A 27,118-nucleotide genomic window follows, 5' to 3' on the forward strand; every position below is an offset into this window, starting at 1 on the left:
TTTTTTTTCCCCCCGTAAAAACATTCTGATACCACTACCAGAAACACCAAAGCACTGGTCCCTTCCCTCACCAGCCATTCCAGTTTGAGTGGCTTATCAGATCCCAGTTGTCACCTACTGATTTTCTCTGTGCAGTTGGGAATTTCACGACGTTTCAAGGTGTTAAAAACCACTCTCAACACCTCTCAGAGCAACTGAGCCAGATCTGTGACTTTTGCATGCTCATTTCTCACTTCTGCACCAGTAAATGTGTTCACAATGAGCAGCTGCTGTTTCATGTCCTATTCAGCAGCTGGATATGATAACTTCCATTACTGTTGTAAGATCTGAACAGATCTGTTGCCTGACTTTGAAATAAGAAATTAATTGGTTTTCTATTGGCTTTACGCCATTACCCCTGCCAAGTATCAGCTCATATTTCTCCTTGTGCATATTCAGTGTGTGTTGTCCTTACCCTGTGCCCTCCCTTTGCCAGTGGCCAACAGTGGCAGTAAATTGACAGTAAGGAATACAACCATATTTTTTCTTTTGTTTTTATAATCTGTGCAGGGGTGGCAGCACAAGAGAGTGCTCACGTCCCTTCCCTTAATCACTCCTGAAGAATAACCAGCATTACCCGTGGCCAGGCACACTTTGAGAAGGGACTACATGAACAGGAAGGCTGAAACCACCTGGGAACTAAACAGTTTTCAGCAGCCTCCACAGCCCTGGGAAGGTGCTACCACACATTCAGAGCTGGTTGTGAACTGAAAGAACTCCCAAACTGCAGGGAAATAAGTTCTCCCTCCCAGAAAGGGCTTTCTCATTCCTCAAAAGCAGAGCTGCAGTAACACAGTGTTCTCTATCTACCGGAACAAGCCAAACTCCTGCATTTGGGCAGCTGAAAAGTGGTGATAAGAATCTATCTGCACTTGTCAGACTCAGCGACTGAGCTCAAGTACTAAACTCTAGAAAGGCTGTTTAGAAAAGCCCTTGAAACGCTTCCTTCAAAAAGGTGAGAGCAAAGTAAATAAAAACCTCACGCTCGAGATTTGCCGTGAAACTCGCCCTTCTCTTTGCTGACACCCCACCAGCCACACCTTGGGCACGTCAGTGATGCCACTGCACACACAGACTGGTAAGGATGGTACCCAAGCCCAGCCTGCCACCCTGGTAAGCAGAAAGTCATACCCAAGTACTGAGGGATTGAAAGTGATCAATTTGCCAAGAACAGAATCTGGAAGAATGAATGTTGTTTTAAATAGAAAAATTATTTCTGTCTTTAGAAAGTGATTAACACATTATCAGTTTTGGAGCTGTTCTTTGTCATGAATTTTTTCTTTCTAACCAGACTGAATTATCTGATATTTGCAGAATTACATTTGAGGGGTGCATATTTTGCAAAGAAGCATCAAACAGAATATTTCATTAGCACATATGTTCAATGTTGTTAAAGAGGACACTTTAAATGGTGTGTTCTGACTTGTATGTGATCTCATTCCTACTGCCTGAATGTCCCTAAAAGCCATGAAAAACAGTGTAAGTCTAAGAGAAAGGACACGGGCAAGGTTGCTTGAGGTGCTTTGGAAACACCAGCAAATCCTTCAACATTAAAGACATACATATAAAAATAAAAATCTGCATGTGTGTACATATATGAAATTATTTCTCTCACATTGTTCAACATAAAATATTTGACAGAATTTTTAAAATCAACATTGGGAAAAGAAGCTGGATTTTCTGTAGGGTGTCTTCTTTAACAAAGTTACCCATGCAAAATTTTGCTGGAAATGCCCATGGCCAACCTAATAACGAAGGACACTCCCCTGTGTCAAAGACCAAAGCCTTCACTCAAACTGCTCCTGGGAGGGGTCCAGCTTTTCCCCAGGCTCCAGGAAAAGCAGCCAAAGTCCAGGTAAGACTTGTCCTCACAGGGAAATGCAAACCATATCCCCAACACTGGTTGAATCCTGCCATTTGCACTTGGATCAGGCACAAAGGATGGATGATTTTCATGGCAGGAGTTGACTCCTGTCCGAAAAAGGCACTGCCCAAACAGACTGTGGCTTCATTTCTCTCAATGCTATTCAGCATGACAGACTATGAGATGGAATTCAATCTAAATTTAAGCACTCTCTGTAAACTATTAATAGAAGGAAAACTGGTAGCATGAATCATCATGTGGGAGCTGCAGAGCAACAGCTAAAATATATAGAGCTTACCTTTACACAATAAATGAAGTGTTGGAGTTGCAAGGCCCAGCAGCAGAAGTCAGTTGATTCTTCTTCACTTGCACCACTCTCCTTTTATTCTGAGGAGCAATGAGAGGGCAACTCTTATTTATCTTGACAAAATACACATTGTGTATAACCAAGCTTTGTCACAACACAAATTGGAGACAAAAAGTAGCTACTGGCCCTTCTCCACCCCTCCCTGCTGGGCATAGCGTGTGCTGGAAACGTTGGTGCAAAATCAGGAGGTTTATGAAGGCAAGTTGGCGCTTCAGCCCCCTGTGCCAGTGTCACAGCTGCTCCTCTGGCCAAGGGCAGAACAGCAAACCCTCCTCTTATGTTTCTTCTCTGCAAAGATGATAATCCAACTGTATCAACTTGCTGGACCAGCCTTTTACAGAAGGCTGTTCTGCAGCTCCTGAACTGCCCCTCCACTGCTGTGGGTTTGCAGAGGCAGCTCTGGCTTTCCCCAGGGCTGTCCCCCAGTGCAGCCCATGGGCCCCACAGAGACACTCAGCCTTAACTCAACACAGTGGCATTTCAGTGCTCTGTGGGATATTTATTTTTGAAAAATATGATATTGTCAACAGCTCAGAGAAGTTGTCTCCAGACTGTTATGTCTCCTCCTCAAGTTTCGTTCATTTTTAAGAGCTTAACTTTTAGGCTTCTGGCGCGAGGAAAGAGCCTAAAATGGTTTAAGAAAAGGACATAAACAAGGGAGGGAGTTTGCACAGCACTGGAGAGGAGCACAAGTATTTCCTCATGCTGTATAATCAATGCAAATGTCTAGGAGCAGAAATACTGTCATAGAACACTGTTGTGTTCTACCCTGTCTTCATAATGAGATTAAGAAGTTTCCAAAGAATGAAAATCCCAAAGGGCAAAGAACTTTCAAAGACAACATCTTAATTTTCAAAGAGGGCATTTCATACACAGAAATTCAGTTCTACAAACAGGGTTCAGTTAAACCATGGTGATACGGAGGGCAATAGGAGAGAGACAGACTAATAAAAACCTTAACTTGGATTAGCATTGGTGGCATCAGTCCCTCATCTACTTTTTAAAAATTCATAGACAAATATTTCTTCTAGACAAAGACTTGCATGGGAGAAGTTTGAAAGCAAGTCTTCTAATAGAAATGAAGCTAATAGAAAACATTTAATTAGACATAAATGCTCTTCTACTCTCGAGGTGCCAGGAATAGAGACACTAATTAGCCAACTCTCCATCCAAGGTCAAGGTGTTGGGCAGTAATTCCCACAGAAGGCACTGGAATTTCCACACCACCATCACAATTTCCCAAGCAAATTCAAAGAGTTCTGGATCTCACTCAACTTTTAGTATAGAGGACAAAAAAGAAAACATAAGAGTTTGAGAAATGAGAACCCTAGTCCAGCTCACACACTGTGGATGCCCTTGATGGGCCTAAGGAAACAGTGCTGAAAAAACAACACTGGGGGAGCTGAGAGGGAGAACAATGTGAAGGAACAGAATTGAGCTCCCTTCTGGTTTGCTTGCTTGGTTTTTAGAAAGTCTACCAGGAACTGCTGTTGTCAATAACTTCCCAGTTAGTAAGGGAAGGTCAGAAGGGAGTTAATTTTTAATAGTAAGTTAGTGTCTGGGTTTTAAAATCATTTTGTGGGGTAATAACACACATCTTCAGGAGCCCCCCTTGTAATGCCCATTGTAGAATTACACACAGCTCCTGGAAATATACATGGTATAACCCAAGTCTCTTCTACTGATTAAAGCAATTTTGAAACCCTTTATGATAATTTTAGCTGAAAGTTCTGTATTGCTAACCTAGTTCCTACACTGAATTTAACTGCAGAACAGACATGACTCCAATATTAACTTTTGTGATTTAATACAGTGGAATTTTATACTGCTGTGGCTTCTGAGGACTTTATTTTACTATTCCATGTAGCTGCAGTTTTTCATTAAGGTAAGACCTTCACAATTACTTAACCAATTTTATTACACTCAACCATGTGCTTGGTTCACATTTTCAACAAAACTCTCCAGTGACAGTCTGGAAGACAATCCATGAAAAATACTTTGTTTAGGGAGTAGGGATCTGGGAAAGAGAAGTTGCAGCTCTGCAGACTGTGCAGTTTTAGCATTACCTGAGGCCTGGCTGGGTCCTGCCGAGTGCCTCTGTCCTCAACTCCAGGTGCTCCTTCCAGGTGGAAAAGTCCCTTCCAAAATGCTGCCACGTGCTCACTACAGAAAGAAAACCATCTATTTCTGACATCAGTTTACTACACCACTCTTCTAAAATATGTATTTGCAAAAGAATTATGAAAACTGAGGATCTATGCTTAAAGACAGGATATAAATCCATTTTGAGAACTAGGAAGCATTTTCTTCAACCACAGTAATTCAGGAATTCACCTCCAGAAAGGAGAAGCAAGACATTCTCTTGCAGAAAAATATCACTGAGACAAAGACTTTTCTGGACTGCTGATCCACACAAAACCTCAAAAAAAGAAAGAAATAGGTAGAATTAAAATATCTATACTAGGCAGTGCATTTCAGACCAATATTTACAATAATTATGGGCTCAATCCAAACCTCTGGATCTAATCTATACCAGAGCACTTGAGATTAAAGCCCTGGAACAGCATTTGAAAACAGTTACCATCGAGCATGACTGAGTCCAAACCAGATTTAAGGTGCTCTGATCTTTATTTTCACTTGGAGATTTTATTTTTAGGCATGTGCTTTAAATAGTCTGAACTGGTCTGGAGATGAAGGCCCCAGTCCCTCTGCAGCCCAACTCCTTCAGGGACAGGGAGGGAGTGAACTCACAATTGCCTTACTTGGTTGAGTTAAGCAACAGTGGAATAATGTGCTTTAAGGAAGTTGCCTAAATGGAACATTTCTCTGCAGTTCCCTTCTCTAGGACAACACAGGCCAAGCAAATGCCTTAAACATGTACCTCTTATCTCGAGTATTCACTGCCTTATCACTTCAAACCCCTTGGGGGTAGGTACTGTAAAGTGTGCTGGTACAGCAAGAGATAGGGCTTCCAAAAAAATCCTGAGTGATGTGCACACAAGCCATTCACAGGCACTCACCCTCAGCAGATGGGTCTCCCCAGATCCTTCCTGCAACACTTACTCCTGAAGAGCCACAGTGCCAGAAATAGCCTTAAAATAGTCCCTTTTGTAGCTGCTTCACTCAAGAAAACACCAACACACGTTCTGCTATTTGCAATCTTTATTTCAGCAATAATTAAGAAGAAAACATGGCAACATTGGCAAATTGAAGGCATACATACTAAATATTCATACAGAATACATTATGGAGAAAGTAAATGCCCAGATCTTTAGTGGTCCTTGCAAACTAAAAGCATATTGGGTCCTCCAAAGGTTTAGCTTAACATAGGCTTGCTGACTTTGTAAGTTCCAAAGATGAACAGCTTGTGCCTTTCAAACCAGAAACAGGGTGAAATACAATTGGAACATTCGTCCAAGTTCTCCTCAGACCTATTTCTCAGCTCCAACCAGGAGCAAACAAAATGGTTTTCCTCTTCACCACTTAAATAAATACACTAATGCACCACCCTAAGTATTCAAGACACAAGCAGCTGTTGTTCCATTTCTTCAGAACCTGAAGCACATGTATGTACACACGTTTATACATGTGTGTATATACATGTACATTTATACATTTATGCAAAGCCTCTCTCACTGTAAGATGTCCATACATGTCAATGTGTGTGTGTAAACCATTCAAAAGGGTTCTGGAAAAAAAAGCAAAGTCCTAATTGTCTAGAACAAGAATTACTAAACCCATACATAGACTGACATACAACAGCTGTGTTTCAAGGAAGAGTAAAACCAACACAAATCAGAAAAGCTGGATGGATGAGAAGAGCTTTTAAGAATCACTGTTTTTCACATCATCTTTACAGGATGGAAAATGAGCTTTAAATTAGCTATTTAGTAGATATTACTGGCTGCAGTGTCATCTTAAAGAAGGTTAGTCCTTATCCAAAATAGTGCTGTGAAGTCAGACAGACATCAACACAACTCTGTTCCTGCACAGTCCATCCCACTGCTCTGTCAGTTGTGCCTCACACCTGAACTGAGAGCACCTCACCCAGGGCTGGAGGTGCCATTAATGCCCTTCTGGTTCTGATCGGGAGAGTTGCCCACTGTCAAATGGCATCACTGCTTTGTTTCACAAACACTGAACAACTCTTGATCATTACTGACCTAAAGTGAACTTAGTCTGGAGGCAAACGGGTCTGTGCCCTGTTTAGTAGTGTTACATTTTCTTCCCATTAGATAACATAGAGAAAAACATTTCTGTTCAAAAAACCCTTCAGATATATATATAAAAGTGCTACTTAATGACATAAAAATTAACCTTACAATACACATAAAACCAAAAGCTTCTAACAAACTGAAATGTTGTAAGTTACAAGGATTAATTACTTGAATATGTTACATGTACTTGTGCTCTCTTAGCTGAACTGAGTCCCAAGTAACCATCACAACTGAACAGATGCAATAACTGGAAACCACTGAAAGCCTCCAGAGAAATTTCAACAATGGAACAAAAAAAAAAAAAAGACGAGCCTCTTTCTCCCTGTTTGTTGAAACAGGAGTTTAGAGTCCAAACTGGGCTATTCCATTATTGCAAGTGCAGTCACAGTCAGAACAGGTCTGTCATGAGCTGTGGAACCAGGACTGCCAATGGCTCCTCTTGCAGCAGGAAACGTCCCCTGGGCTCTCCCCACCACATAAATACACCAGTTACATGCAATTAAAATAATACACAGATCACTAAGGTGAAAATGCACAGGATACATCACTACGCTGGGGCACAGCAGGTTTTGAGCCTTGACTTCCCCAAACAACTTGTTCATAGTCTACAACTATGCAAAATACAAAAGCCATAGAAAAGTGCAACAAAACTAGCTTCATGACTTTCCTTGCCATTTCCATAAATACAATCTCATAAAAATATTATTAAACAGAAGCAAACTTCCCAGTGGAGAACTAACTTCAGCTTTCAGGAAATGATTTTGCCTGAACTGAAACCCCCTGAAAATAGGGGATTTAAATGAAACCAGCTTAATTGCCTAAGGGTGATGTAACACTCTGCCAAAAGTCTGCCCCACTGTTCTGCATCCCCAAGTCCTGCTGGAACTGATGGGAACTCTGTGTGCAGCTCTTTGGCAGACAGTGGCCTAAGGGCAAGGAATATTCCAAGTAAAAGCTAATGTCAGTTGGAAGAAAGACCTCTGGTATTGACAGGTTTTACTGAAGTTTCAGTGGGAGGAAATAATTCTAATATCACAGAATGAATCAGCTCAAGGAGGGGAGGACAGTGGCTCTGTCAAACAGTCCAAGGGTGCTGCATCCCAGTGAGTGCCAAGCACAGCAAAATGGAAGGAAAAAAAGACACTCATATCAATTAACAGAAATCAGAACTGCACAAACCTCAATCTTTTAAGTTATTTAGCATTAATTATCAAAAGCACACTTGCTACATATTCCAGATGCTTAACATCTTGGCTTTGATAATTACAGAGTGTACCACAGCACTGATTCTGAAACCAGGGACTACAACAGAAGAAACTTGGATGAAGGTGGGACTGGGAATGCCCAGCAAGCTACACTGTAATTTAAACCCCCGTCCAGCCACTCTCCTGTGAAAGCAGAAACACTATTAGAGATACTTTTCTAAACAGGGACAATTAAATGTATTAAGAAATGTCTATATCTTGCCAACCAACACACAATAACTCAGGAAAGCACAGTGGCATGTCCAGAACTCATGAACGAGGAAGACACTTCTCCAGCACTTCTCACCAAGTAATTCTTCAAACTGATTATTATTACTGAGCATTCACACACTAATGTAGCTTAAAGAAAGGGATTGCAGGAACAGAGCTTGGCAGAACATAAATATAAAACAGAAATAAATATTTACTAAGTCAAGAGAAGGATCACAAACAAACTATACAGTTAACTCAGTCTGTACATGAACATCACTATTTTAAAATCCTCTTTCTGGGCCACCTCAGCAAGACCATTACTCATAATAGGAAAAAAAAAAAAGTGAAGATGTACAACTGGATTCCTTCCCAAAAGAATTTTGCCCCTCAACAGCTCCTGCTTGATGCAGCTGAGCTGTAGCTGTGTCAGCTACAAGAGGCAAAGGAGAAGTCAAGTTCCCCCAAGTGACAGGAGCTGTTTTAAAGGCTTGGCTTTGCCAATGCAGCTTCGCCCCAGCCATCCCAGGGCAGCTTGGGAACAGCCACACACCCCCTGAACACACACAGCCTTCCCAGAGCAGGCACAGGAGAACAAAGAAAACAGGAGAAACACCCAGAAGTTCTCCAAATCTCCAACTTCCCAAATCATCTTAGTTAAAATTAGAGTGTAAAAAAATTCTGCCCTGGGCCAAATCTGTACAGAGAGAATTGAGTGTGAGTATTTTTTTGGTGATGCAAAAGAATCCAAATGTCTGAAGTGCTGAATCATGGAACTGAAAGAACAGGTAAGAACATAACACTGAGATCAGTAACAGAAATGAGTCTCCAATGAGAATTTGTTTCTGTCACAGCTACACCATTGCTAAGGCAGATCCCCAGCAGTTTAAACCTCTGTACTGCACCATCACAGCAAGGGCCCTATTTAGTTCTCCTTATGCACATAAACCAGAGCCTGACTGCTGCCAGGGATAGTAATGTGAGTTTACACCAATAAATTAAAGCAGAGTTCATTTAGCTCTGGCAAATTAAGGGCCTTCTAAAGCATGGCAATGGACTTCACAGAAAAACACAGAGTGGAAATATTTTATAGAATTGGAGACAACAAAATGATCAGAAATGCTACAAGTAACTCAAAGAGTACATTTTATGCAAAAGAAACAAAAAAAATCTACCTTTAAATCAGATCTCATGTAACTATATCCTACATTCTGGATAGCCTATCCACAAACACAACTTTAAAAGGGAAAATTTCACTCAGTTTTTCAGAGGAATGGGAATAAGGGCCTTTGTGAGGGCCAGAGAGTCACATCCGAGACACTCAATTAGTGTTTCTGTTTAAGCAGACAATCAAATCAAACTGGACCAAACAAAACCAACTGCAAAGCAACTCAAGTGTAACATCTACACACATGTTCCCACACACAGGATGCAGAGGGTGATCCAGCTGTACCTGCACCAGGATGTCCCACAGCTCCCTTTGCTCCCACCCTGGCAATGGTAACCCTGATATTCTCCAGCACAGGCATTTGCAAGGCACATAGGAAAATGCAATAATATAAATGGAGGATAAAATATTTGTCCTTTTTTTAGTACATTCAGAAATATTTTCTGGATTAAAAGGAAAGGAAATCAGCATAAACTTGCACTTCATGTGATAGTGAAAAACCCAGGCTGTTTCAGGATTAACTGTGAGTAGGAACCAAACACAACAGTACCTTCCACATCCAAAAGGGTTACAGCTATTTTTCCTCCCGAAAAACTGAATGTGTTTTGAACCCTCAGCAAAAAGCTGCTGCAGAGTACAGGAGGGGACTGTGTTTGCTTTACACCTTCCACTGCTTCCACCCAGCTGGGCAGCACCTTGAGAGTAAAGGCTCAGATTTATCATTACACAAAATCTTTTCAGGAAGCCCAGTGTTCCTGGGCTGCATTCACAGAGTTCATCACACAGATCACACCAGGAAGAAGTTTACAGAGCTCTGAAGTTCCAAACATGATAGTTTTTATAATTACTGCTAGCTTTTCTCTCCCTTCCTTTCTGAAGACCAGCAGCTCTTTTGAACAGAAAGTATCTGGCAAAGGTGATTTCTCCTTTTACAGCTACTGTGTTCCTGGTTAAGGACTCCCACAACATTCCAGGTAAATGAAGATGATCATTGGACAGAAAAAAAACCAGCTCAAATTGCCTCACCAAAAGAGGCCATGAGGGAATTTAGACCAAGAAACTGTATCCTTTTCATTAGAAAAATATTTTTTTTAAATCTAAGGCAATGAATAAGACAATCATAGATAAAGGTATCTGTTCACAGGATAAATAGAAGGGTTTCTTAAACACTAATTGTCAAAATCTGGAATTTAGTAGTAGAAGATGGAATGCAAGAGAGCAGTAATGTGTATTTTCCAATAAGATTATTCTTATTGAAGCTTAAGAAATGAAGAAAACAGGAATTTTTAAAAGAAATATACAGGAGAGGAAATTGTATTTCAGACTTTTATTAAAATCTGTTAATGAAGATTTTTGACTTGAAACCTCTCTTGCAACAAGAGTCTTTAGATTGTGTTGGCTCCTCAAATGCACCAGTTAATAATCTGAGGGTATCCAGCTACTTCTAGTGCTAAAGAGCTGTGAGAATGCAGGAGCCACTGCTGCTCTGGAAACTTCTCCAAAGGCCCTCAGTGTGTGTTAAGCAGCTGTTTTACAAAGTTTCATAATTCTCACAGGCACATATCAGTGTAAGTGAATATTCTTATACAATGCTAGACATGCTGATTATTACTCCTCACATGGGCTGTGTTCTTCACATGAGAGTGTTTGGGTTTGGCAATGCTTTTGAGTTAAATCTGTGCTTTTATACCATGAAGAAGTTTCAGAGATGCCAAGCACAGCTGCATTCACTGGGTTAACATCTATGACATTCAAGCTGTCCTTAACAGTCGTAGGAGCACCAGAGGAAGGGCAGATTCATTTTCCTTACAACAGGGTGACTGTGCTGGAGGAGCCTGTGCTTATAAATAGCAGCTGTTACAGAACTCACTGCTCAACTTGGCTTCTGCTTAATATTAATGAGAGCTGTGGCTTAACTGCTGAGAAGCGTTCAGGAAAGTAAGAGGCAGAAGCAGTGACAGAGTGAAGTCTTCCCTTGGTTGGACACACAAGATTACAACAAACAGCTTATGACAAATGGACACATGAATTGTGAGCCATTAACATTCCACACCAGGCCCTGCAGTGCCAGGACATATCAATTCAATGATCTCTAAGGCACTTAAACTCTTTTGCCCGAGAGCTGCTAAATGAATTCAGGTACATTTTAGGGAAAAAAAAAAGAAGTTGAGTAGACTAAAGTTTCTCAATTCCTTCCTTGTGACAGTGAGTCATTTCCACACCATAGCTGAGCCTCCTGGGTGTACACACATTACATCAGTTCCTCCATAGTTCTGGTCACAGAACAGCTCACCTTCTGTCAGTCAGATCAATGGAAAGATCAATGGAAAACACACAGAAAACATGGCAAAGCTGGATTTTGAGACCAGCTACTTCACTCCTACATCCTATTGAAAACATCTTCTCTGCAGCTCTCCCAGTTCCAACCTTCTCCCACAGATATCCGCGCCGTGTGCTCGTATTGCTGGAGAATAAAGCCTGGGGTCGCTCAGGGTGCTGAGCAGGCAAAGGAGCAGGAGAGGGAAGAACAAGCCATACAAGGGTTGATTATTGATTCATTCCTGCTGTAATGGAAGCACAGGGAGTTTGCAGAGATTCCTTGCAGTGCACCCTGAAAGCCAGGAGCTGCATGTGCTAGTCCTTACGATCCGTAAGAGAGCTGAAAGCCACATCACTGTGACAGAGGTAGGCTTATAATGAAGCTGCAGGATGAAGACTTCTGTGCCAAATCTTCCGAGGTACCAAGAGCACTTTCCCTCTCAATTTGTCGTTATGGAACAAAAGCTTGTTTTCCTAGAATATTGTGCACATTTTAAAGGACAGAAAATAGCTGTATAGGCAGTAACTAAGTTACCATTAAGAATTCTGCTGTACTGGGCTGCCATATGCTGTGGGTAGAATATTCACACTCTGTGGTATCAGGATGCTACAAGAAGTTCAGTTATATGATGTCATGTTATTCTTTTCCTTCTCAGAGCTTTATCTGTGCATTCAGACTCCTGTGTGCTGGAGGATGCATTCATCTCTCTCTCCCAAGAAAGAAAGCTTCAGGAAGTCTGACTGGAAGGCAGCACATAAGTAGTCCAGGCTCTTTAGGCTACATAATTAATCCGAATAGCTTAATAACTTGGGTTATTCCAAACACTGTGGCAACAAGTTCTTGCTTTAAACAGTTGTTTCCAGGCTTAGTAGCTGAAGCAATCTGAGGCAATCCAGGGTAGTGTCACTGAAGTTGGAGGGGACTCAAATGTTGCCAGTTTTCAGTGAAATGGGGATTAGCATTTCAGTAAGATTTCCATCGTTGGTTGTATCCCAGGGATCTGCTGAGTGATGGGGGCTCAGGTTTCAAAGTACTTGTAAATGGCTGTAACGTACAGCATGACATTCTGCCAGTCTGGGCGCTCCGTTCGCACCATCTCGTTGATGTCCTGTCACAGAGAACAACAGAGTGGTCACAGCCAGCAATGACAACCTCAGCAGCAACGTGGGGGTGTTTTCAGCATTCCTGGGCATGGGAAACCTGTCAAGTTTCCACCACTTAAAGCACCGACGGAGGAAGCCCTGTTTTCTTCCATGTATCTTTGCATTACTTACAAAATGTAATTAGTAGCACACCTGCAGATATTTTGTTGATTTAAGATCAAAATGTCTGACATTCTGCATGCCTGAGCTTTCCCCCACTTTGTACAGCTGGTATAACAGTCAAACTTTAATGCTCACATTTGCCCACACCAGCCTTTCAAATCAACACAACCTACCCAGGAACTGTGAGCCACACAATCAAGGCCCAGGTATTAAATAAGGTTCAAAATTCCCATCAGGTTAAGCATCAATAAATAACTGAATCCCATCTTACAGCAGATGACTGTACTTTGGATTACTTTATATGCCTTTATAAATAAAGAGGCAAGGAAGAGGGAAGTTTACTCCCCATCTGGGTATTTGCAGGAGAGAAGCTGACAGGACAGTCAACCTGTGTGTCACACTGAGTGTCCCAACTGTCAGGGAACAAGCAGGGTGAACAACCTGCCTCCTCAGTAGACATACAAAGGAGAAGAGATAGATGTAGTTTCTAATATTTTTTGTTTAAGTGTCTATTTGTAAGTTTTGGGTGTGGGAACCTCCAGAACTCAAAAAAGAGAAAGTTGGGGTTTTTTTTAAATTTTCACATCGAACTAGCCAAGCATTTTCTTCTTCAGAGAATGAATACCTTCCCCTTACATTCCACTACTATTTACATACAGTTTTCACACCCTCCTTCACCCTCTACCCATGTAATATGGACAAGGAAAAACTCCACAAACACACACACATCACAGACAATGTGTATGTAGGTATGTAAATGAATTCTTAAGATGGATCCAGTCTGCACTTAGATTTAATTCCATTTGCCTTTTTAAAGTCTCTGTAATAAAGTACATTACAAAAAGGCATGACAGAGAGTAACCATTTCGACCAAAGCTGAATTAGGTAAGAATTACTGCAGTTATTTTCCACGATCTCATTCTTACATCAGCACTTGGTAAGAAACTTCCACATTTCAGATCCCTGCCAAAGTCAGAGTATGAAAGGCCCAGAGCTGCACTGCCATTGTCAGCAAACACAATGCTGGGGGGTAACAGCACTGATAAGGATCAGGGAAAGTGTTATTTTTAAAAACCTCTGTTGTATTATTAGTTGCAAACTACAGCAGCTTTGTTAGAATTCAGGCTGCAAAAGTAGCACTGAAGGATCATTTCTGATACTGGCAATGGCAGCAGAGTTTCTGTGATCACCCACAAGGGTTTGGGATACTCCTGATTCCACACCTTCAGAAATATTCCTTTTGTAATCAGTACTATACTGTGCCATTGAAGACTATTTTACTCTAACATTTGTCTAAGACAGCTTACTATAAATAATAATTGAAAAAAACATACAATTATTTGCAATGATGTCAAATTAGAAGCCTTCGCTTCACTCCCATAGTACACTGAGCTAAAACTGTATCACATCTCAACTTATTCTCAAACAAATCCATTGCCTTTATTAATATTTCTTATGATATTGAGAGACGAGTGTTGGTGAACCTTCCTTTTAGAGCTCAGCAGTTCATCTGCTCTAGGCTATTGCTGCCTTGGCTGCACCTGCTGCTCCACAGGTCTGTATTTCAGTCAGTATTTAATGCAGAAAAGATGTCAGCTCCAGTTATGGATGACAGGGGGCTTCTTACACAAAGCCACTGAGGTAGGGAGTATCTTTGCTGTTGTTCAGTCGAGTATGACACAGGGCAAGAACCTCTACTGAGCTCATCTGCTGCTATTTTTAAGTATAAAGCATCCAAATCTTCCCAAAGTACAAAACAGAGCAAGTCTGATTTTTATAAATGGGTCATAATTAATTCAATATGCATTTAAATCTTACCAGAGTAGATTTGATGCCAACACTTTCAGCTGCCTGAAAAGCCAAAGTGAAATTTCTTCTCTGCATGAGATAGAACAACATGTTAGAAAACAAGGAAATACTATTTCAGACACAACAAAGTGGTGTTAAGAATGGTCATAGTAATGGTGTTGCTCTGACTTCAAATGGAGTCTATAATTTGATTATAGTAATTTAAAAAGAACCAGAGGAATGAACATGTTTTTAATTGGAAATTTTTACTATATTTTGTGTAGAAGATAATGCTGGAAAACCATGTACATCTGCAGATAACACAGCAGTAGGTATGAGCTGCAGCAGAACAGAACCCACACAGACATCATCTTCTGGTTCACCCTTGTGTGATACTTGGGAAGAGCATCACAGTCACTTTTCAATATGAGAAAGGAGGATGAAACAACATCCTTGTGATATTGAAAGAGAGGAACAACATGACAAGGTGCAAACAGAATGGATTTAAAATCTCTAAGCTGAAACACTCCTTGCTTCCACAAATCAAACTGAAAACACTTCCTAAATGTTTGGGTTAAATAAAATGTCTCAAACTGAAATTATGTTCCAAAGTACCACTTAACCCACTGATCTCACAATATTAAAAGGCTGTAAGAAGAGCAGCAAAGCAGTTTGAAGGGTTTCCATTCAGAAATCCTGGTAACACTGGAGGTTTTTTGTTCAGTCCCAGGAACGGGATTTTTAATGTCTTACCTTGTCCTGGCTGTTCAGTTCTTGATAGGGAATATGGGCTGGGAGGTAAGTGTGGAGCACTGCACAGAAAGCCAAGCCATCATTCCAGCTGCTGCTGAAGTTTGTTATGTCAATATTCTTGAAGAGAAAAAAATATGAGCAATATTAAAATCATAATCTAACAAGTGTCAGGTTCTACCAATCCATCAAGACTTTTTAATACCACTGAAGAAATTGGCAGAGAATATGAACAGCCCAACACCAAAGTTCTGTGGTAAGAAAGCAAAACACACCACTACAGGGAACAACAAAAACGTAGTGAGAAAAAAGTCAGTTATTTTATATATTAACTTCAGGTAATATTAAAAAAAAAGGTGAAAAATGTGCGTGTCAGGGTGTGTTAAAAGCTGCAAAATGTTGTGCCATAGAGGGTAAGAAAACAGACTTGGTGCAGCTGTACACCCCAGGCCAGAAAAACAACTGAGTTAAGTACACACACCCCAAATCTCTGATCACACAACTGCTGTGTCTCTGTTCATGTTCATTTTACTTTCCTGCTCCTGCTGTATTCATATCCAGACAAAACTGCAAGGAGGACAAGTATTTTCTCTTCTAACCAAACCATTCTCTACAGAAACTGATGCAAACAAGATCACAGACAAAAGTTAATTTTCATTTGCAAATAAAGATGTTCCAGCAGATTTATCACTGGCAGTAGTGGGGAATCTTTGGGATTGAAACTGGAATTGAAAACTGCTGTCTTGCACTCCTGATCTTTCAGTTCCCGTAGGAAACTCAGTGGCACTGCTAAATGGATCTCCTGAGACTGTCTGAATTATTACACAGGCGGCCCAGTCCAAGAGAGTTATGAACAAGATGCCTCAGTGACCTTTTAAATTACTGTATATTTGGCTGTTGGCAGTCAAACAACGTTAGAGAGTCTAAGTGGAGAGCAGTCAGTTTAAACTTTAATTAGGAACAGCCAGTAACAACAACTCATATATCTTTTAGATCTTTATGGAGAGATATAAATATGTTTCAATATCCAACTCACTGAACTGTTCTCAAGCAGAAACTCACCAGCTAAATTCCTCAGTTTTCAAAGTTCTAACACTGCAGGAACCAAAACCTCCAGTCACAGAACTGCAATTGCACAACACACAAGCCAACCTTTCACCTGACAGCCATTTAGTCATCACTCATCTTTGACAAGACACTAAAATTTGTCATTGCTAATGCAGAGAACTCCCCCCAGAACCAGCGTTCCTGTGCCACGCAGGGTGAGAACAGAAACACTTGTACTTGTCAAACCAACAGCTCGGACTCCAAATGGACAACCACCACAGTCCCTGCAAGAGAGGGAAAAATCCCAAACTAGAGGAATGTGAGGGCAGTCTGGGTTTCCTGCTGAGCTGGAGCGCTGTGCATGCAGCCCCCAGTGCAGCCCAGGCCGTGCTGGGGCAGTGGACGTGCTGGGGCTCACAGTGCCCAGCGCGGGGGGCGCAGCCGCTCCCTCCCTGCCCACGGAAACGGCATTGTTGGAGACCCCCAGCCTGTGGGAACATGCTCCTCACACAGCTTCCTCCAGCCACAGGGCTGGGAAAATTTAAAAGCAAAAGAAAAGGAGAAAAAAACCAAGCTCTCTCTCCTTTCTCCTTGAAAGAGACAGGAAATTGGATTTAAATTAATGCTTGGTTGAAACTTTCTCAATGATACTTAAATTAAGGAAACATATGCAACACATAGTACAAGGTTTTCAGGGAAAATAGGGGAAAATATCAGATTGTTACAATCAGTAAATTTCTACTTGTGTCTGTTGACATAAGTTTCTTTTTGAAAAGTTTCTTCCCCCTACCCTGTAACCAGTAAGGCCTCTGCTCACCCCCTCTGTGTCAGGAAGACGGATAAAGGGAGGGAGAGAAGCTTTTCCTTGCCACAGCCACGTGTGCCAAGCTGGCTCTAAAACCAGGGGTGAGTGAGCATGTTTGCTTTGCTACAGAATCCACTGAAGGAGGAAACACTCGATCATGGTTTTCATCCTCTGTCCTTCCCTGGTCTGGGGAATGACGTGGGAAGGGGAGGAGAGGGATGCACACTGGCACTGTCCCAGCCCAGCTCAGCATGGATCTGCTCAGACATTCCTGCAGGCACCCACACAAACTGCTGACAAAAGGTGTTAGTTAAAGTACTGGAGAATATCAGCAAGGTTTTAATCTCAGCACTACAAGGATAGATATGATATTCCTTAATAAAGCAAGGATGAATGCTGAGGCATTGCTAAATCTGACTAACAGTTTTTAACATACTGTTTGCCAATTCAGTGACTTAATGCTGAATACAGATCCAACAAGTACCTCTTGGTGCAGAACAGACTCTTTACCACAGACCAGGAGACCATTAAAGTCAAGTCACCACACACTGTACAAATACAAACAAGTTTGATAGTACCTTGTCTCACAGAGCTTACAATGTCTTTTTTTCTCTCCCAGGTTGCTCCACAAACTGCAGAGGAAGCCCAGCAAAATTTATAAGGAAATTGAAGAGTGTGGATCTAAACATCAGCATTCCTGAAGCCCAGCTGAGCTCTTGGTACTGAAAGAGGGATGGGAGAGTACAGAGCCCTCAAAGTGGGAATAGCAGCTCATATTGGAGAGGACAGAGAAAGGGGAGGCAAACAAAGCAAGAGTGTCACAGCAATGAGCTGAAAGAGGGATCTTTGCAACAGTCAGGATGCTCCTCAACAGGCAAGAATTCATTCATCAAAATGAGAAAATAAGATGCTGCAGTGATGTGTGAGAGATCATGAGAATCCACACCTGAGGCTTGGCCTTGTGGATGAAGAAGGAAGACTTGTGCTCAGGATATATGAAAAAAGAAGTTGCAAAGTATCAAAACAGTGTGGAAACTCTAGAAAACAGACCTACAGAACAACTGGGGCTGAAAACAAAAGCCTTCACATGATTTAAAGATCAGGAGGAATGCTCACCTCTGAAATCTAGAGGCATTTTTCATGCTCTTTTAAGTATATTCCCTCTGCTCAACATGGGAGCAAGAATTGGGAGCAGGATAAAGTTGTGCTGCAAACAGTAAATGAAACTACAAGAAGCAAAAGTCATCTTCCCTTAAACATTACAGTTGTATAAACTAAACATTTCACTTAAAATGATAGTCATTATCCACAGAACACTGAATTTTGATTATAAACACTGGAAAAAAGGGGCACTTAAAAAAGTGCACCTACAAGTTTGGTTGGTTCTCAGGAAAACCCCTTCAGAATAGTCTATTTTTCTAAATTATCTCGTAGGGTCCAACTTTCATTATTAAGAGAACAAGCAGAAAACAAGCCCATCATCCAAGAATTTTAATGTATCCAGAGAAGCTGAATTAAATACAACGGAAGGAAACAATTAAAAGGGACTGGTTTCTGTTTCCAATTGCCCTGAGCATTATGAATTATTACTACCTCTCAGACTAAAAGAAGTATAGTATTAGTCAGACAGCAAAAAACAAATCTAGAAACGGGACAGACCATCATTTAAACTGAAAATTTAATTTTTCTTTTAGGGCTGTGAGCACATAACTGGCACATTTAAATACAGCAAATTGTATTTCCTAAATGCTTTTAACTACTTGTGGTTTTTTGAAAAAGCTTGGTCAGTATAATGAAATCAGTCTTGCATTAAGCTCCTATTTCTCAAAGAATTGACGGTAAACAGAACATCAGCCTAAAATCTCTGACATAATTTCTTCTTTGTTACTGCTTTTATTAAGTAATTGGCTCTATTAAGGGAATTCTGCTGGAATCTAATCCAGAATTATTCTTCAGGCCATCTCAGACCACAAAGTATTAAAGCAATGGAAGGACATACTTGCAGATAAATTGTCAAGTGAGGAGTAAGTTTTTCTAGAGACAAGTGAACTAGAAGGAGATTTATCAACTCTTGTCTATTAATGTTTAATGTTTAGGGTGGGAGTGAAGTCACCTCCAGTATTTGGGATAGATGTTTTTTTAAAAGGCAATTTGAACAAAATTAATGCAACAGGCAGTTGTCATAAAAAGATCAGTGGGAAACATTTTCCAAACAGGAATAAAGAACAGAGTTTCAAATTTGTAAGACCCACAACTTTTCTAGAATCCACAATTTTAAAGTAGTTTTCACCAGTGTACTGCTCATTTTAAAATTGCCCATTGTTTCTTTTTTTCAATAATCCTAAAATAACAGAGGGTCTTCTGCAGCCAGTGAAAATACCTTTTTTAAAAAAAGCAAGAAACAGATATTAACAATGATAACCCAGCAATTCCTTAGTTTTTTAATCCCCTCAGAAAACTCCACAGCTAAAACACTCCACAAACATCAAACACCCAACTACAGAAAACAAGTTTTTAGCTTGCAGTAACAAACTAAGAACAAAGGTATTTTAAGCATCTCTTCAGCAGACCATCCACAGCTGCCTTCAATCTCCCTGAGCCATGGACAGTAAACTCAGCAGAGGAACATCCTGCAAAGCAGTTATTTCTCCATCCCTTGATCTGCATAAAAAGGAGAGGTCCCCACACCCCAACTTGGTCTGGCTTTCAGAAGAGTCAGGGCATGAAGAAAACAAAAACATGTGTCTACATCTCTGTTGTATTAGTTAATTAATAAGTGAGTTGAGAAAGCAAAAGCATTAATATGATTCTGTGCTTTAATACATTAAACCCTTAAACCAAGATTTGAAGTTTAAGTTTACAGACCTTGTCAGGCTTTTTTCTATGGCAGAAAATTATTATTAAAAAGCATTTTAAAGCTTTTAAAGACACAAACACACAAAAGAGTAACCCATCAAAAATTACAGAGGTAAACTAGAAAATAACTGCTACCCATGCTCCACTGACTGAGGACTCACTGATTCCCAAATCATGGAATGAAGCTGTGGCTCTCAGAACCTCTGGAGCAGGTGAGAACATAGAAGTATTTCTGGAAAAGGCTGAGCAGCAGTGCCAAGCACTGCATCTTCACTCCCAGCTTCTGAAAAGGCAGTAAATGGCACACAGAGACCATCAAACCCCTTAAACATTGATGGTTGATGCTTTTTTCCATACCCAAGGCATGTTATTTTTCAGTTTGGGCACAAAAAGGAACCATAAAGAAGGAGTCATTCTCCCAAAACCCAATAATAGCTTCAGACATTAATGTCTGAAGCACTTCAGAAGTACAGACAGCTTCATAATTTATTCTAAATTTTGTCATAATTAAGTCTAACAAGCTGACATTTCTCTTGTATCAGAATCCAATCCAAACACAAAAAGGAAGCATGTCCTTCCTTAACTCAACAATTTTTGGCTAAAGCATCAGAGCTTAAACCAAGGAGAGAAGTGTTTTGGCAGCCTGACTACTGTGATGAATCGACCAGACAGCACAGGGAAAGCACACCCTGGAGTCAGTATTGAACATATGCACAGTCTTGTCCTTTTTGTGAGCATTTTAAAAATCAATATAATACCCTGAGTAGAGTATGACCCAGCCTGGTGTTGATAAAGATGTGTAGATAGGAACAGGCTTAAAGAAAAGCAACCTGAACCACCTTTTACCTCTAGTTCTGTTCTTCTACACTTACTTCTCCAGCACAAAGGAAAGCACTGCCTGATTTCAAGGTTCATTGAACACAGCCTTAAAATTTGTTGTAAGACATGTAGGTTTGATCTGTAGGGAGGTAGAAATTAGGTGGTCTTTTCAGCAGAAAGCAACATGGCATGAAATAGAGGGCAGGTACTACAAGGCCACACTAAGTGTATCTGTACTTAGGAAGTGTGGAAAGCTTAAACAAAGTTTTTAAAAAAACTAGTCTATTCTTGTTGCTGACTTGTGACAATTGCTTTTTTTGGTGTCAGACTTCTGGAAGAGAATTATCTCTCAGAATGCTGACAAAAATGGAAAATGAATTGAAATACTGCTGGAGATAAGAATGTGTGTATCCTGTTTTTTGGGCCTCTCTTAACATGGAACATGCATGCTCACATCCTCCTGGGGACTTCTGTTAGCTGGGGACTCAAAATGAAAGTAGCTGTGCTCCAGCCAGGGTAAATGCTCCACAACAGCTGGATGGGATTATTTTGCTTTGAAGATATGTGGAATTTATGACAGTTTTATGACACTGCACATTTTTGAGAGGAGCCAGGAGGATTCTCTTCCCTGGACACGCAGCACTCGCCGCCCTGTACTCTGAACAGTGTGTCAGACCCTGAGCAGAGCTGACACACCACCAAAGCTCAAATGCTTTGTGCCTGTTCAGCTGAAAACTAAAGGTGATTTGCTCCTCTTTTATCTAAATGCTTAAGAGAGCAGCTCTCCTGGTTCCTGGCTCAGAGACCTGCTCAGCCTGGAATGTGCCAAGCTCAGGAGCTCAGGGAGTGCAGCACTCGAGACTGGCCAGGCTCCAGCTGGGAGCTCACACAGACCCTGCTCCTGCTGCTCTGCTCTGCTGCCCATCTCCAGCCTCCACCCCTGAGCTGCCAGGAGAAATTCTGCCTGCAAACAACACTCAGACAGCACATTAAAAGCTGTAACATAGTAACAGATGAAGCCCTACGTACATAAGTAACAACTCTTATTTCCACTGGCTATATCCACCTTATTTTTTTATTGAGGTACTCTTGAAAAACACATTTGGAGCACAGTTAAATATTAACAACTACATTTCAAGATAACTATTCATTTATTCCCTTCCAAATTTGCTTGAATATATCAAGAGAAGTGCACAATGAAGTAATTTATTACAGTTTTTTTAACAGAGTTTATTTCTGTAATAGACTGAAATTAGAGCTTCACCACACTATCATCTTTGAATTATTTAGCACTCACAAAATTTCAGGCTGCTAAAGCAGAGATACTTCAGATTTTTAATCAAAATTTCCTAGAGGGGATAGGAGAGCAGGAGTTATTCTTCCATTTTACTTGAGCAGACAAACCCCATACCAGGTATGGTAATACCAGGCCATTATGTGGGTCTGTTCTCCACAAGGATCCTGTGAATAAAGAAAACCTTTTCCCTTTGAAACAGGACAGACTTCGGTGTGTTTTGTTGTTTGGTTTTTTCTTCTTTAGTATTTTCAACATGTGGAATAAAAAGCAGCTGCCCTATGAAACAGTGACATCAATTACATGCTGCTGTCATTAATTAGTGTCAGCCAATTACATTGTACCTGGTGTTTAACATTCTAAGCCACTGACAGCTCATCTATAACTCTGTACACTTTCAATAAAATTTTAGAAATTATGATTTGCATCTGACTGTTTTTGTGATTACTATTTATTAGTCCATGTATAAACCATAAATCAGCTGTTGTCCACTATCCAGTGCAAAATATAAACCCAGGAATGAAAGGCAAAACAACATCAGGAGCAAACAGGGCTGTTAGAAATGGGGCTTTAACTCAATGTGCCTGGTTCCATCTCCTCTGTAAACACCAACAGCTGAAATCATTTTCTATAAATACCTCAGGCATTTATGCATGAAAACCTACAGCTGTGAGACATCACCTCCAGGTGAGAGGGGGAAAGCAAGACCAAAAAATTGATTACTGTTGACAACTGAGGAAGTAAACACATCTTTCCATGCTGAAAAATCCTGGCTTACTGGGCTGAGTTTTACTCAAATATTGGCTGTTCAATATGAACAGGACAAAATTAACAGAAGAATTATTCTGAAACAAAAGGCTTCTAAGATTTGCTTTTTTTTACCTTGTTTCCAAATCACAGTTAAACTCTTCCAGGTCATTTTAGAACTTGTTAAAGACTCAGTTTGCAAGTACCTTTTACCTGTAATATTTGTAGCTAAATAAGTATTATTGATAATAAACAGTGATTTAAATTGGTAACAGGTTAGAAACTGGTGACTGGATAGGACTGTAAGACACCAGGAGGAGCTGGAGGTGACATGGTTTGCTGTCAATCTTTGGGTGACAGGAAAGGAAGGAGAGAACTGAGTACCCAAAACAGGAAGGGAAGAGGAAGAGAGATGTTCATTATTCTGATCCTTGCTTACTGCTTGTCAGTTTTGAGTCCACATAATTGTAAAATAAAATTCAAACTAAGCAAAGCTTCATTAAAAAAAAGAAAAGGATCCTTCTCTGGTATTGGTGACGCTGTTGAGATGCCACAAGGCTGGGTAAGCTCTGCCCACAGTGAACCCAGTGCTGGGTGTGCTTCAAACATCAGAACACCAGCATGGTGTTCAACCAGAATTGAATTTCAGGGGATGCTGAAAATAATCAAATTCTGTACAACAAATAAATGAAAAATGAGTGTGCCTAAAGCTAAAGACATTCTTCTCCAAGGGGTAACTTAATATAACCTCCTGATACTATCTGACAGTCTCAAGGAAGGCATGCAGGGCCCTGCAGATGCTCAGGGTGCTTCCTCAGTACCACAGGGCAGGTTTGGAAACAAGTACAGTGTCTCAAAACCCATATAAAACCTTTCCAAAACTCCAGGAATTATAAGCAGCAATCTATAGAACCAGAAGCATGCTCTTGCATGTGCACACAACTGTGGAATGAAAAGTGTGGAATAATTTCTATCACTCTTCCTAACCAGATTAACAAAGCTGTCAAATTCATCTTTCATTTCAAGACAATAGGGGAAAATATTTTTGCACTTAGTTAGAGGATTTATAAAGAAATATAACATCCTGCCTTTTTCAAAATGTGGGGAAGGAGAAAGGCTCTTTGCACAAAGCTGCTTATGCTCAGAAATAGCCCAGCTGAGAGCTAGACGTGCCACAGGAAGGAGGGGAGGGCTCATATCCAGCCTGTCCATTGTACTGAGCACGACTTTCCTATGGATGGGAGACCATCCTGTTATGCAGCTCCCAACTTCCTCCTGCATTGTGAGCCTCAAGTCATGGAAAGAGTAAAGTTCTTAAACTGAGGATTGTGTTGGGAACCCAAACACTTTCAATACAAGTTAACCAAACAAATACATCATGGTCAGACTATTAACATCCTGGTTTAGTTTGCTGAAGCCACTATTCTTGTGAAAAAATAATGTAATCAGGAGAGCTCTGGACAGCTACATCTTGTTGGTTCTTTTGGCTTCTGATAACATTTGGACTAACTGAAAGAAAAAAAGTCTGCAACTGCAGTAGAAAGCCAAGTTCAAAATGCAAGACAATGCCACCTTCACAAAACAAACTGTTCCTAAGTAGAGGCTAAATGGGAGCACATTAAAAGATTAAAAAAACCCCAACCACCTATGCTAATTACCTATCAAGAAACGTTAATTTAAACCTTAAGTTGCTCAAGTTTCAGCTACAGTTTCAAGAGTGCAGCCTGTGAAGTGCTGACCTCCTGTGCCTCAGGCAGAGGAGCTGCCCCCTTAAGGAAAAGCAGTTCTGGTGGAGCAGAGTGACTGAGGAGCTGTTAGTGCTGGTTAGGGCAGGACTGGCAGGTGTGTTCCCAGGGGAGTACAGGACATGCCAGGCTGCTGCAGTGGATGCAGTCAGGTGTGCAGCAGCCTGGCTGGTGCCAGGGCAGGCTCAAAGGGGCACAGCCACAAGCATGTCACATTAACCAGCAATTACCTGGTACCCCTCTGTCTTCTTCTGGCACCACTTCAGCAGGGCATTCCTCTTGGATCCTCCGTACTCTCTTGCCAGGGCAGACAAGGGATCTTTCCTCTCTTCCCTAGGAGCAAGGCAGAAGTGCAACTTGGAGCTTAGAGTGCAAGCAACAGAAATATGCACTGGTAAAGGCCAAAATAGAAGGGCAAGTTATTGTCACGATGGAAGTGGTAGGATACAGCACTACTGACTGAAAACCAGAATACACAGAAATACCTGCAGAGGACTGAAGACTTAGTTTGGAGTAATTCTTTCATTAGCAACTCGTCCTTCTCTTCCCTTTAAGATTTTTTCCCTAAGTCTTTCAACCTCAGTGATATTTCTTTCTAAGAGTCCAGAAAATTAAACTCATAACATTGTAAGTTCCAGCCTGAACCATTAAGCTTAACTCAAGTGACTTTATTTTGTATTTAGAAAGAGAATAAACTGATGCTATCTCTTTTGCATCTCATGGCTGATTACAAATGTCACCTTGAAACAAGAAGTTTGCATATGAGCAGCACAGTGTTATTAACAGAACATGTGCCTGAGATCTGGAGTTCTCAAAAAAGAAGAGGGAGATCTCTGTAGGCTGATCTGCCATTTGATGTATTAGCACAACAAAAGCTATCAATTAAATTCATTTCCAGTTTGTCAAGCTATCTTAAGTATTTTTTTCTTTAAGAAAAGATTAGAAAAGAAAAGATCATAACTAAGCTGGCCATGTTTTCATAAATCTTACATTACAAATATCTCTTTACCAGGCTTTAGAAATGACTGCTTAGATTAAAAAAAATGTATATTACAGAGGTTAATATTTCTGCAGGGGCCTGGTTACATGACTCAGTATTTCTACAGATACTCTAATGAACAGTCTCTGACTGAGCAGGTGTTACACCACTTATGGACCTTGGTTATTGCATGTAAACTGTGCCAGCAGTTGTTCTTATTTTTAATAATTTCTATTTTGAAAATTAAAATAAGATAGTTATCAGTAAACCCATTCTGCAAAGGATTCCTCACCTGCCATTTTTAAAGAGTTCTATGCAGATATAAACACAATTGTCACAACATCCACAGAGATGATATCCAAAGTTATTCTTTCTGCATATTTCCACAAAGACACAGATCATATACATTCACTCTGGTATCTTCAACTCTTTGTTCTTTACAACCCATCTGGTCACTGGGAAAAGGGGTGGAATGTGGAAATACAGAGTATCATCAGTGGATTCCCTGCTGCAGATTTGCAGGTAGCAATTCTCCAGATCCTGCCAGGGGCAAAGAAAGCATCCAGGGAATGTGGATTCCCTCCTGCACGTGTGCTACAAACAGAACACCAGAGACTCTTCCATGGATCAGCATCTGTTGCTCAAAGCATAAAAGAAGAGAACATGTCCCAGCAGACAAGGAAATGCTCTCAGGCACTAATCTGAAGTACATGTACTGCAATTTGCTTGGCCAGAGGGATGGCAAGATCTCGGAGTTGCTGAGGTAACAGCTGAACTGTCTGTGAAAATACAGCACAGCAGGACAATAAACAGGAAACAAACTCCCACCTTTGATGCAGAGAGGCACTATGAGCCTTTGAACTCAAGTGCTCATCTCAGAGATTTAACATGACAAGGAAGCCATTAATTGTGTATTTTACATATGAAATAAATAAACTGTCTGAACAGGTCACTGTATCTAAACTCCACAGGCACCACACAGCCAGACTGATGCTTCACAGAATCCTGTACTTCAGTTCTTATACCAGTAAAAATTTCAACAACACAAATTGGTGTATTTTCTCTACTGGTGATTCAAACAAGTAACAGTGGGATTGCATCTTCAATCTATAATAAGAATTATGCAACATTATGAGAACTGAAGGCCAGAGATTTGGGACAACATGAGAACCCAAATGAAAAACTCCTTCTCTTTTTATGCTAAACATACTGTTTAGCCATGAGGGAGCTGTACAGCCTGTTCTCAAATTCCAGTAAGAGCACATGGTTTATATCAGGTTCTCACAGCTATGGAAACACTGCTGAAGAAAATAAATTATCATTAGTTGGTATGGAGACAATGAGAAATTGTTTGACACATAAATCTTACATGTTAGTATATTGGGTCAACTATAATCCAAACCAAAGAGCCAATAAGGTTTGAACCAGATCAGGAGCAGTAAACTGCAAGTATTTGTTTTAGTGAACTACAGCAATAACTGTGCATTTTACAACAACTTCCAGGAAAAGGTAGGGGAAAACTGAGACACCTCATCACGTAAACCCAAGTCTAGCAGAGACATTCTGAGGGTGATTCCAAAGACCCTGCTCATCA

At 40.7% G+C, this 27,118-nt stretch overlaps 1 protein-coding gene across 1 annotated transcript in view; it reads right to left on the bottom strand.

Annotated features, from left to right (window-relative positions):
- Positions 1-5,414: 5,414 nt before the first annotated feature.
- The window catches only part of SPECC1L (sperm antigen with calponin homology and coiled-coil domains 1 like), a 65,239-nt gene continuing 43,535 nt past the window's right edge, over positions 5,415-27,118 (bottom strand). The window contains exons 13-16 of the mRNA XM_071571760.1: positions 24,776-24,878; positions 15,236-15,352; positions 14,513-14,572; positions 5,415-12,537 (exon numbers count right to left, since the gene is read on the bottom strand). Of these exons, the coding sequence (XP_071427861.1) occupies positions 12,448-12,537; positions 14,513-14,572; positions 15,236-15,352; positions 24,776-24,878 (370 nt within the window). The 3' untranslated portion in view covers positions 5,415-12,447. The remainder of the gene's footprint in view (positions 12,538-14,512; positions 14,573-15,235; positions 15,353-24,775; positions 24,879-27,118) is intronic.

This window comes from Pithys albifrons, chromosome 17, assembly GCF_047495875.1.
Source record: "Pithys albifrons albifrons isolate INPA30051 chromosome 17, PitAlb_v1, whole genome shotgun sequence".
Lineage (NCBI taxonomy): Eukaryota > Metazoa > Chordata > Aves > Passeriformes > Thamnophilidae > Pithys > Pithys albifrons.